Source organism: Rhinopithecus bieti, unplaced genomic scaffold (assembly GCF_001698545.2).
Source record: "Rhinopithecus bieti isolate Rb0 unplaced genomic scaffold, ASM169854v2 scaffold_19610, whole genome shotgun sequence".
Taxonomy (NCBI): Eukaryota; Metazoa; Chordata; class Mammalia; order Primates; family Cercopithecidae; genus Rhinopithecus; species Rhinopithecus bieti.
In genome coordinates, this window is record NW_016809486.1 from 236,829 (window position 1) to 249,136 (window position 12,308).

The following is a 12,308-nucleotide window of genomic DNA, read 5'->3' on the forward strand; positions in this document are numbered from 1 at the left end:
CAACAGCCTCTTGACCCCAAAGGCCCCTTCTTTATCAGGATGAATTGATGAATAAATCGGAAAGGGATCAACACTGATATGACCAATGTGCATTAGAGCACCTGCTTGGTACCTGGCACTTGACTGAGCACCTTAGGCATATTTAATCCCCACATGACCCTAGGTGGTAGAACTATAACCACTCAGTTTACAGACACAGAAAATGAGATCCAGAGAGGCTGAAGTGTGCCCTAGCTCACACAGCTGGGATTGAATCCAGATGTTACATCTAGAGTCTGTGTTCTTAGCATGCTCACTTTCTCCCCATAAATCAAATTGATGGTCATGCTGGTGGTGCCTGGCATTTTACCATCTATCCCACCTTTGGCTGCCCCCAATTCCTAGAGAGATGCTGGGTGTGTGCACAGAAAGGGGAAGATGCAAATCTAATTATTGTCACTCTACTTTCAAAACTATGTACTGGATTCCTTTTAAACTCAGGAGAGAGTTCAAAATCCTTCATGTGGCCTTAAGACCCTGCATGTTGGGTTTCTGCTCCATCCCAGCCTAACCTTACGTCATCTTCCTCACCCCACTCCTTACCTCTCCTTTCCACCCAAGGGCCTTTGAGCAAACTGTTTCTTCTGCCTACAGGGCTCTTTTCCAGTGAGGCCCAATGTCTAGCACATAGTAGGTACTCAATCAATATATTCTGGCTAAGGCTGGGTATGATGGCTCGTGCCTGTAATCTCTGCACTTTAGGAAGCCAAAGTGGGAAGATCACTTGAGCCCAGGAGTTCCAGACCAGCCTGGGCAACATAGCGAGAGCCTGTCTCTATAAAAAATAACAAAAATTATCTGGGCACAGTGCTGTATGCCTGCAGTCCCAGGTACTCAGGAGGCTGAGATGGAAGGATCTCTTGAGCCCCAGAGTTTGAGGCTGCAGTGAGCTATGATCACACCACTGTACTACAGCCTGGGTGATAGAGTGAGACCCTGTCTCTTAAAAAAAAGGGAGAGAAGGCCGGGCGCGGTGGCTCACGCCTGTAATCCCAGCACTTTGGAAGGCTGAGGCGGACGGATCACAAGGTCAGGAGATCGAGACCACGGTGAAACCCCGTCTCTACTAAAATACAAAAAATTAGCCGGGCGCGGTGGCGGGCGCCTGTAGTCCCAGCTACTCAGGAGACTGAGGCAGGAGAATGGCGTGAACCTGGGAGGCGGAGCTTGCAGTGGGCCGAGATCGCGCCACTGCACTCCAGCCTGGGCGACAGAGCGAGAATCCGTCTCAAAAAAAAAAAAAAAAAAAAAAAAGAGAAAAAAAAAAAAAAAAAAAAAAACACAAACCAAACCAAACCAAATATTTCCTGGGTGAGTAAACACAATGGGCTAAACACTCCTAAGGGCAAAGACATTTGGATTCTGATTCAGGTTGTCACCAGATGAGCAGCTTTAAACGTGAGCGTAATTTTACTGTTCCTGTGTTTCTTGATCTGTAAAGAGGGCAAACATCTCATTCTCATCTACAGAAGTGGTTTTGAGGATTTTTTTTTTTTTTTTTTTTTTTTTTTTTTTTTTTTTTTTTGAGATGGAGTCTCGCTCTGTCGCCCAGGCTGGAGTGCAGTGGCCTGATCTTGGCTCACTGCAAGCTCCATCTCCCGGGTTCACGCTATTCTCCTGCTTCAGCCTCCCAAGTAGCTGGGACTACAGGTGCCCACCACCACACCTGGCTAATTTTTTGTATTTTTAGTAGAGATGGGGTTTCACCATGTTAGCCAGGATGGTCTCGATCTCCTGACCTCGTGATCCACCCACCTCGGCCTCCCAAAGGGCTGGGATTACAGGCGTGAGCCACCGCGCCCAGCCGAGGATAATTTTTAAGAAGAGATAAAAATGAGAAATTAAAAGTTACCAAAGAGCTAAGCAAAAATAATGGGAAGTTCTGGCTTTTAAAAAATCTTTATTAGACCAGAAACTACTTAGTGGTCTCCCATTTCTTCTCCCATAACTGCACCCAGCAGGTCAGCTGCTTCACTGGTGACCACGGCAATTCTACTTCTTCTGGAGGGAATGGGTGGGTGGGGGAGGGGTGGTAGAGAGAATTATTTAAGAAAACCGATCTGCACATGGCTGACTACTAATGGAGTGCTGGACAGCACCCCCTCGAGCTCATCCTCTCTTGGGTCATATGAGGAAATAAAATCAAATTACTCTTAGAAACCAAACTTGTCCCTGATATGTGCATTCTTTGTTAACTAGACCCTCATTCAAAGGAAATCTGAAAGACTGCCCACATGAATCTGTTCTTTGACCATGGACTAGAGGGAAGTATTGCTTTCTGCTATCAGAGGCAATGGAGGTGGGGGAGTGTCTCCCAACTGGAGAGAATATTAGTAAATACTCTTTGCCATGAGTAAGGACAGTGATGGTGGTTATTTATAACCACAATGGCAGGTATTTATTGAGCATTTACTGTGTACCAGACCCCTTGAAAATCTACCTCTCAGCTTGCATTCTCCAATTGCAGGGGGTAAAATTGATGAACAAGCTACTGGGCTCTGCATTCATGATGTTCTTGCTGAAGCCACGCTTCCTACAAGCTGTTCTTAGCCAATAGCTGACCCTGGCAGGGACATTAGGCAGTCCCATTTCTGGGAAATGCAGGACTCCTCTGATGGGTGACTGTGCTCAAGGATTCTACATCACCTTGGATGAAACAGTGCAGCTTCCTTGGAGCTGCACTGTAGCCTAAGATTGTTTCTACCCACACTTCCTTCCTTCTCTGCTCCACAGGGATCACACCTGCAGCAAGATCTGTGGTCTCTATGGCTCCCCTCTGGATTCCTCCTTATCTCCTCTACAGGCATTTCCCCAACAAATCTCTTGCACACCTTATCTTCTCTTGGTGTTTCCTTCTTGGAGGACCTGAACTAATACACAGTATTACTCTGTCCATTTTGCAGATGAGGACATTGAGGCCTAGAGATGTTAAGTCATGAGCCCCAGGTCACATGGGTAGAGCATACTCGAGACTCCATGCTCCATGCAGATCCACATCCACAGAAACATACGTGTTGCTGCCCCAAGGCCAGCAGAATTCTACTGAGGTGCTAAACATTTCTATACCAGGCTCAATTCTGGTTGCTTCCTTTGTGCTATCTCATTTGCACCCTAAGCCCACTCTTGGAGATAAGTGGAACTCTTGTCTCTGTTTTACCAATGAAGAAACTGAGTGATAAGCTAAGTAACTTGCTTAGAGTCCACAGCCAGCAACCAGCAGAGATGAGAGTTGGGCCTGATGTCGGACACAGCGGTGGCTCTGAGATTGCACTTGGCAGACCTCCAGCTACAGGAAGCGTAACTGACCAAGGCCCTGGGTGCAGTCCTTGGAAGTCCATGATGTATTTGTGCCAAGGCCATGCTCCCAGTCAATCCTAGCCTGGCAGAGATGCTAAAGTTAGCCCACTCCTACGAGACACAGGACATGTCTGATGGCCAGTTTTGGCTTGAGGACTCCCTGGTGGCCTTACTGAACTTGTATCTGGAATGCTTCTCTCCAACTTCCCTACCTATTCCCCTCATCAGATCAGACTTGCATTGTAGTCTAACATCTCTCCCTTTCTCCCCTGACTCCCCTCAGACTTCCTGGAATGAGCATTTCCCCTGATAAGCCCCTTGTCTGCTTAATCCTATTTTGGCATCTTCTTCTCAGAGGATCTGGACTAACACAGATAACAGAGTCTTTTTATTCTCCATGATTGAGATTACTGGAATAGACCCCAGATCGAAGGCATTTTTTTTTTTTTTTTTCTGAGCATTTCCAGAATGAAACTGGAAAACTCCAGATGGCCTCTTTGGTGGTGGAGGTCTGAGCGGTGCGAGGGGTGTGCGGCCAACTCCTGGGAGCTACAAATGGGGCTACGACAGCTAATCGGCATCATTGTAGAGCCATCAGCAGGCCCTCGAGAGGACAGAGTCACAAAACTTTGCATGTGGGCAAGTGACACACCAGTTTGACTGCCTGAGACTCCAGACCCACACTCTTGCCAATCTAGGCATTTGTTTCACTGTGACCTTGGGCAGGTTCCTTGCCCTCTCTGGGTCTCAATATACAACGATCCTGGGGAAACTCTCTGGTTCTCCTCTTCCAAGGATCCAGGACTCCTTCAGGGCCCACCCGTAGCCCCAAGGCATTGACTTACAGCTTGACAAATGGGTCTGAGTAGCCATTAGCATCCATGGCAGCCAGGTGCACACAGCGTATGATACCCACAATGAGGCCTCCCTGCTGGGTGCTGTACATGAGAGAGACCAGGATCTTGCCACGCTCCTCGATGTCACCAACACGCTCCACCTGCTGCATTGGGGGAAAAGGCAGTGTGGGCCTTGGAGGGGAGGGGGCCAGGCAATGTGAATGGCGTGCATTAGGGAAGAACCTATGAAGGGCAGGTGGAGCTCAACCAGCTCTAGGGAGCCAGCACCAAGGACAGCAGATGGCCAAGCCTCCAAGGAGGAGCCAAAGGTGAAAGTCGGGGACCAGTCTCAGGCACATGGGGACCAACGGCTTCACTTTGACTTAGACATGGATGAACTCTGACTGTGAGCACAGATTAAACTTGCTCCTGGTCACTGATTGGGTTTGGCTCTAACCCAGGACTGACCCTTGACCCTGGCCCCAGACAGATTCTTGCCTCTGATCTCAGACTCCGTTAACGCAACCAGTCTTCTCAAAGGGCAGTCCCTGGAGTCATATGAGGGACCCAGGCAGACAGTATGAAGGCTTAGTTTGGTTTCTACCAGGCACACAGCTCAAAGAATGCACCCACTCCAAGAAAGGAGTGGGCCATTGCTCTAGTCAGTAGAATTGTCTACAGAGCATCTGACAACAAGGCCAAAAACCTGGTGGGCATTCTAGGTATGAGAGAAAGGGGCTGCCCCCTCCTCAGAGGCTTAGGTGTGGAGAGAATGTCCCTTGTCTCATGCTCAAACAACTTGGGCAAAGGGTCACTCTCAAAGCAAATCAACTCCAGGGTGGTTGCAAGAGAATGGGTGAGGAAGGGGCCAGGGAGGGAGAGAAGAGGAAGATGCTAGCCCAGCCCAGCATAGACCCCGACTGTGGCTTCAATTCCTGCTCAGTGCTCACCTCCTCCTCATAAAGGGCCATGCCTCGGGCTGACCCGGTGGTCCCAGCGCGTTTCATCTGAAAAGAAGAAAACAAATAAAAGATAACATTGTCTATGGAGCTCATCTTCCTGCACAAGAAGGACCAGAAACCCCTCACACTTCCATTAGCATCCAGAGCCATGGAAGTGGGTTCTTAAGCTACTGTGGCCCTCCTGTGTTCTCCCTTTTAGCTGAAATTTATAAAACACAGTCATACAGCAAGCTATGTGAATGTATAACAACCTATGATATAGGTTCTGTTACAATTCCAATTTTACAAATGAGGATCCTGAGGGTCCAAGTAGTTAAGCCCCTTATGCAAGGTTACACAGCCAGTAAGTATCAGAGCTCTCCACACACAAACAGAAAAGATTTCATTTTCTCTGGTTGAAGTGGCTCAGGGGTCTTGGGGTCTGACCTACCAGGTGCTTTTTCCCTTCATGGCCCCTGGGGCCCTTTTGCTGAACTCTAAGGTTCTGGGAAACAGAGTTAGAAAACCATTGGTTAGATCCAACCTCCCCACTTTGGAGAGGAGGAAACCTGAGGTCCAGAGGGGAGGGGCCCTCAGTGGGATATAATGGGGGAAGATGGTGGTGCAAGGGTTAAGGTTTAATGGCAAAGAGCAAAAGATGATCAGTAGTGTTCTGCGGCTGCTGCAGCCCTCTGGCTGTCCTGCACCTTCATGTTTCTGGGGCTGGCTGCGTCCACCATAGCAAGATGGGCAAACCCAAATGCTGATGACCCAGGCAAGGGCCTGGCCATTGTCCTGGTCAATTGGACTCATGGAGTTAGAGAAAGAAGAGAAGCCTTAAGACCCAGCTGTCACCAGGCAAAAGCGCAGAAGAAATGCCTCGCTCCTAGGGATGTCTTTAAGAATTTATTTTGAGCCTGGAATTCAGTAGAACTCCTTCCTTGCAATTTTCCTTGTTGAGTCTTGTTCCTTTGCCTGAGTTATAAAACTATGGCATGGCATGCAGATATTCCATCCTCAGGCTGGCCATCTGGTGAGAAGATGCTGCAGGATTTCCCCTCCTGCACCCCATAGCTTCCCTGTGGAGAGCAGGCAGGCTGCTCAGAGAGACCAGGGGTGCTGGTGTTGTAGGAGAGCTGGGCTCTCGCCAGTGCTCAGTGACCTTGGAGACTTGCTACCCTCTCCGGGCCCAAGTTGGCCCACACTTAAGGCAAGGCAGCCTGAATTATCTCTAAAAATGTAGATTGTTGAGTCCTACCCTACCCCACTAAAACAGAATCCCCATGGGGGATTATCACAGTCAATCCTTAAAAGATCCTATGAGGTTAGTACCACAGTATCCCATTTTACAGATGAGACATCTGAGGCCCAGAGAAATTAAATAATTTGCCTCAGGTTATACCCTAAGTGGCAGAGCCAGAATTCACACCCGAGAGTCTGGCTGCAGAGCCCATACTCTTTTTTTTTTTTTTTTTGAGACGGAGTCTCGCTCTGTTGCCCAGGCTGGAGTGTAGTGGCCGGATCTCAGCTCACTGCAAGCTCCGCCTCCCGGGTTCACACCATTCTCCTGCCTCAGCCTCCCTAGTAGCTGGGACTACAGGCGCCCGCCACCTCGCCCGGCTAGTTTTTGTATTTTAGTAGAGACGGGGTTTCACTGTGTTAGCCAGGATGGTCTCGATCTCCTGACCTCATGATCCACCTGTCTCGGCCTCCCAAAGTGCTGGGATTACAGGCTTGAGCCACCGTGCCCAGCCTCAGAGCCCATACTCTTAAACTCTAGGCTATGCTGCCTTCTGTTTATCTACATGGTGCTTTCTGACTTCATGACTGACAGGTGGGTAAGGCAGCATTATTTCCCACACTAACAACTGTTAATTTATGAGTGCTTACTATGCACTAAGTTCTAGTTCAATTATGTTGTTTTTTAAAACACAACCCTCCCAAGAGGCAGGTACTGTTATAACACCCACATTACAGACAAGAACACCGAGGCTTGGAGTGGTTCAGCCCCCTGGCCAAGGCCATAGAGCAGCAAGTGGCAGAGCTGGCTCTGAACCCAGGAATCCCGCACTGCCCCTACCATGCTGTCCATCCACTTTGGCCAAGAAAAACTCATGTTCAAAGTGATGCTGACACAGGGTTTGTGAAAGGCAGAGAGAGAATGCAGCCTGAGGTTGTGAGCTGGAATCTTGACTCTCCTCTGCAGACCTGCTGCAGTGCCTCTGCTACCCAATACCCTGTGGATCTATTTCCCCCAATTCAGACCCAGAGGAAGACAGCTCCTCCAATCTCCCCTCCTCCCATCAGATCCTCAGGGTAAAGTCACTCACAGGAATCACTCGCTCCAGGCAGATGTTGAAATTCTTCCTCTGGTTGGGCTTCAGTTTCTTAAGGGAGAATCTGGTCTCACCAATAAATTCATTGTGGCCAAATTTGTCCTCATCACAGACAGAGATCCTGCCACCAACACAAAGGGTAGAGAGAGAAACAGGAACAAATATTGAGATCCTGCTGTGTGCCAAGAGCTGCAGCTGATGCTGGTAAGGAATGTGTGATGTACATGGAAATAATATGATTTCCTATTTATTTATTACTGGGCCAAGTACCTTTAATTTCTTCTTTATTGCAGTATAACTGACATGCAGTAAAGCACATTAATTTAGTTTACAGCTTGATGAATTATTGCAATATGCATATACCCACGTAATTCCCATCCAGGTCAAGATATAAAACATTCCAGAGACTGAAAGACCCTCAGGATCCTTTCTAGTCACTGCCTTTCTCAAAGATAGCCACTCTCTTGCCTCTGGCCACATGAAGTCATTTGTCTGGTTTTTGACCTTCATATAAATAGAATGATATAATATAGACTCTTTTATGTTGGCTTCTCTTGCTCAAGATTATGTCTGTGAGATGCATCCATGCACAGTATAACTTATCTTTTTTATCACTGCATAGTATTCCACTGTGTAAATATACTATAATAATTCTGCTGTTGATACAGGTTGTTTGTAGTTTTGAGTTATTATGAATAATGCTGCTATGAAATATTTATATTCATGTCTTTTGGTATATACATGTACATGTTTCTATTGAGTTTTTTCCTAGGAGTAGGGTTGCTGGCCATGGACTAGGCATAAGTTTAGCTTCAGTAGAAACTTCAAAACAGTTTTCCAAGGCTGTTCCACCAATTATGTCCCTACCAGCAGTTTATAGAGGTTCTGGTCACTCTTTATTCCCTTTGACTTCAATTATGTTAGTCTCTAATTTTAGCCTTTCTGGATGGGTCATAGTATGTCACTGTAGTTTTAATTTACATTTCCCTGACGACTAAAAAAGTTGAGCGCCTTTTCATATACTTTATGGCCATTTGAGCATCCTCTTTTGCAAAGTCAGGCTAGGAACTTTTCTCATTTAATTTTTCCTCTTTCAAAACAACTGCATTTACCATTTAGAGAAGATACTGGGGCCCAGAAAGATTAAATAACTTTTCCCTAATAAGAGGTGGAACCAGGGTTTGAATCCAGGTCTCCCTGAGTCCTATAGTAATATATTGTCTTTTGTTATCTACCTTACACAGCATTGAGTAATAGTGGCACAAAATGGGCAGGTCATAAGAAATGTCCCTTAGGACAAGAGTCTCCAACTCCCAGGCCACAGACCAGTACCAGTCTGTGGCCTGTTAGAAATCCGGCTGCACAGGAGGAGGTGAACAGCAGGTAGGCAAGCACTACCGCTTCAGCTCCGCCTCCTGTCAGATCAGCGGCAGCACTAGATTCTTATAGAAGCATAAAACCTATTGTGAACTGCACATGTGAGGGATCTAGTTTGCACGCTCCTTATGAGAATCTAATTCTGGATGATCCAAGGTGGAACAGTTTCATCCTGTAACCTTCCTTCTCCCTACCCCAGTCCATGGAAAAACTGTCTTCCACAAAACTTCCCCTGGTGCTGGAAAGATTGGGAACTGCCGCCATAGGAGACGAAAAGGACCAGTCATGGCATGATAATTTATCCTGACATATACTAAGAGAGGAAAGGACTTATTGTCCTCCAGTGGCATGGGAGGCATTCTTGGGGGACAGGAAGGGACTGTAAAGGTACCACACTCCTTGACCACCAACATTAGTTGAACAAATGTTCAAAGTCCTGGAGGGCCCGAACACCCTCGTAGCTGAATCCTGCACTGTATAACACTGGAGAAGAAACTCGTCTCTACTGAACAGGTTGGGGTGTAAACAATATCATCCTTCTTCAGGGCAATGCATCTCCAAAGACATGAGAGAATAATCACTGCTTTTGACCCTGTCGCACCACTTATAGGAATTTACCTCAAATATATAATAAGGCAAGTACAAAAATATTTAACTACAATGGTCCAAAAAACAGTTAGAAAGAATAAATGAGATCTAGTATTTGATAGCACAACCAGGTGACTATAGTCAATAATTTAATTGTACATTTAAAAATAGTGAAAAGAGTATAATTCAGTTGTTTGTAACACAGGGATAAATGCTTGAGGTGATTAAAAAACCCATTTATTTTAACCCATTTAAAAAACTCATGATGCGATTATTACACATTGTATGCCTATATCAAATTATCCTATATACCTCATGAATATTAATATATACACCTACTATGTGCCTACAAAACAATTAGAAATATATTTAACTACAAAGATGTTTGTCACAGTATTGTTTGTAACTATGAAGAAAGCAGAAATAAATACTGTACAATGGAGGAACTGCTTAAGAAAATTATGAAATAACCATCAAATGCAATAGTGTACATTAGAGAAACTGTTGTACTTAGTCATTAGGGAAATTTGAAACCACAAAGTAACATCAGTGCACACCTGCCAGAAAGGCCAAAATGAAAAAGTGTTGATGAGGCTGTGAAGCAACTGGAACTGCCATGCATGGCTGAAGGGAGTGCACACTGGCACAGCCACTATGGAAAACTGGAAGTTTCTACTAAAGCTGGACATACACATATCTTATGGCTCAATCATTACACTTCTAGGTATATATGCAACGGAAATGAGTGCACCTGTGTACCTAGAAACAGCTACTAGAATGTTCCTAGCAGCACTATTTGTAATAGCCCCAAACTAGAAACCACCCAAATATATCAACAGTAAACTGGATAAACAAAACTGCATTATATTCATGCAATAAAATAGTACATAGCAACAAGAACGATCTACAACTACACACAACTTAGATGAATACACAGGTAGAATGTTAAATGAAAGAATATAGATACAAAAGAGCAACACAATACAATTTCATTTATATAAAGTACAAAAGCAGACAAAATTAACTTGTTCTGTTAGATGTCAGGCTATTGAATACCCCAGGGGAGTATTCAATAGGAAGGGGCCACAGTGGGGGACTTCTGCAGCCTAGGAATGTTCCATTTCTTAAGCCCAGTGTGTTCACTATTGTGAAAATTCATCAATCTGTGCACTTATTATATGTGCATTATGCTAAATGAATGTTATGCCGCAATAAAAATATTTACTTAGAATAATGTTGCAGCCAATTTGGAAAGCAGTTTGCATGTCTTGTGAAATTGTTTTGAAAAAATCACATGTCCCATGATCCAGTAATAATTCTCTTTGGTTTCTGTCCTAAGGAAACACTCATATGTACACAAGGGAGAATGAAGTTGCTCATTGCAACTTTGTTTGTAGTAGAGAAAAGCTGGAAACAATTTAAATGCCCACCTGTAGGGAATTGGCTAAATAAACTGGTAAACATTTACATAAAAATTTAAAACATGCCAAATAATACTGTACATTGTTTATAGATACATCATTATGAAGTATAAGACATACTTAAGAATGATACCCCAATAATTCAGGATGGTGTTTAGCTCTTGGGAGAGAAGGAAGAGGACAGGACAGGGTGGGATATAGAATATACAAAAGGAGCTTCAACTTGCACAGGAGTGCTTTATTTCTTAAAAAAACAGCTGATGCAAACACAGCAAAACAGCAAGATTTTTAACAGATCAAGTATTGGGTGGGTTCATGGATGTTTGTTTTAGTATATGCTACACTTTTCTATTCATCTGTAATATTTAAGAATAAGAACATTTAAAAAAAAATCTGTGATAGATCCATTCTGTAGAATATTCTGAGGCAGTTAAAAATTAGGTAGATTTAAACGTTTTTTCACGGCTATAACACCAAGATATATTGTTAAGAATAAAAGGCAAGTTCCATGTATATATATATATCCATTACTTCTAATGGCAAAAACTGCAATTACTTTCACACCAGCCTAATAATTCAACATTGTAGAAGAATATGAAATGGTATCAATGTATTCTTAAGTGATACAGATATATTAATGGGATGATCCATTATATATGCTTTTTATAAGCATTCAATTTTATTAGGAAAAAACTTTCACATGCACNATTCTGTAGAATATTCTGAGGCAGTTAAAATTAGGTAGATTTAAACGTTTTTTCACGGCTATAACACCAAGATATATTGTTAAGAATAAAAGGCAAGTTCCATGTATATATATATATCCATTACTTCTAATGGCAAAACTGCAATTACTTTCACACCAGCCTAATAATTCAACATTGTAGAAGAATATGAAATGGTATCAATGTATTCTTAAGTGATACAGATATATTAATGGGATGATCCATTGTAATAAACATTTTTATAAGCATTCAATTTTATTAGGAAAAACTTTCACATGCACACCCACACATGCGCCCATCCCACACACACCCTGAATGAACAGGTACCAAGATGTTAACAGTAAACAGTTTCAACTTATCTGTATTTTCCAAAATTTCTACCAAAAATATATATCATTCTTTGGTAAAAGTAAACAAGTAAGAAAAAAATAAACTATGCAGAGATCTTTTTAGAGTGAGGCCGTGAGGGCCTCACCCCAAGTCTCAGTTCCACCCTCCCTGAGTCTCCCCTTCACCTCCCTCTCTGCCCTCTGCCTGGCACGCACCTGAGGGTCTTCCTTTGCATGTCCTCATCGGTGATGCCGTGATAGACGAGGGTCTCATTCCAGACGGGGTTTCGGGTATTCCGCAGAGTTTTTGTACGAAGCTTGTTGGACTAGAGCCCCAGAGAGATGGACAGAGACACCTACCTCAGTGGGGAGCCAGTTCTGGATCCCCATCGTTTGGGCTGACATGGGGTGGGTGGGTG

The 12,308-nt window shown here is 44.4% G+C and overlaps 1 protein-coding gene across 3 annotated transcripts in view; it reads right to left on the reverse strand.

Moving 5' to 3' along the window:
• The window catches only part of RPH3A (rabphilin 3A), a 118,283-nt gene that overhangs the window by 7,212 nt on the left and 98,763 nt on the right, over positions 1-12,308 (reverse strand). For 2 of the 3 annotated variants that reach the window (XM_017889535.1, XM_017889534.1), the window contains exons 16-19: positions 12,106-12,215; positions 7,444-7,570; positions 5,123-5,179; positions 4,182-4,336 (exon numbers count right to left, since the gene is read on the reverse strand). In XM_017889535.1, coding sequence (XP_017745024.1) covers positions 4,182-4,336; positions 5,123-5,179; positions 7,444-7,570; positions 12,106-12,215 — 449 coding nt within the window. Of the gene's footprint in view, positions 1-4,177; positions 4,337-5,122; positions 5,180-7,443; positions 7,571-12,105; positions 12,216-12,308 lie in introns of those variants that run through there. The other variant, XM_017889536.1, reaches the window with a different exon arrangement.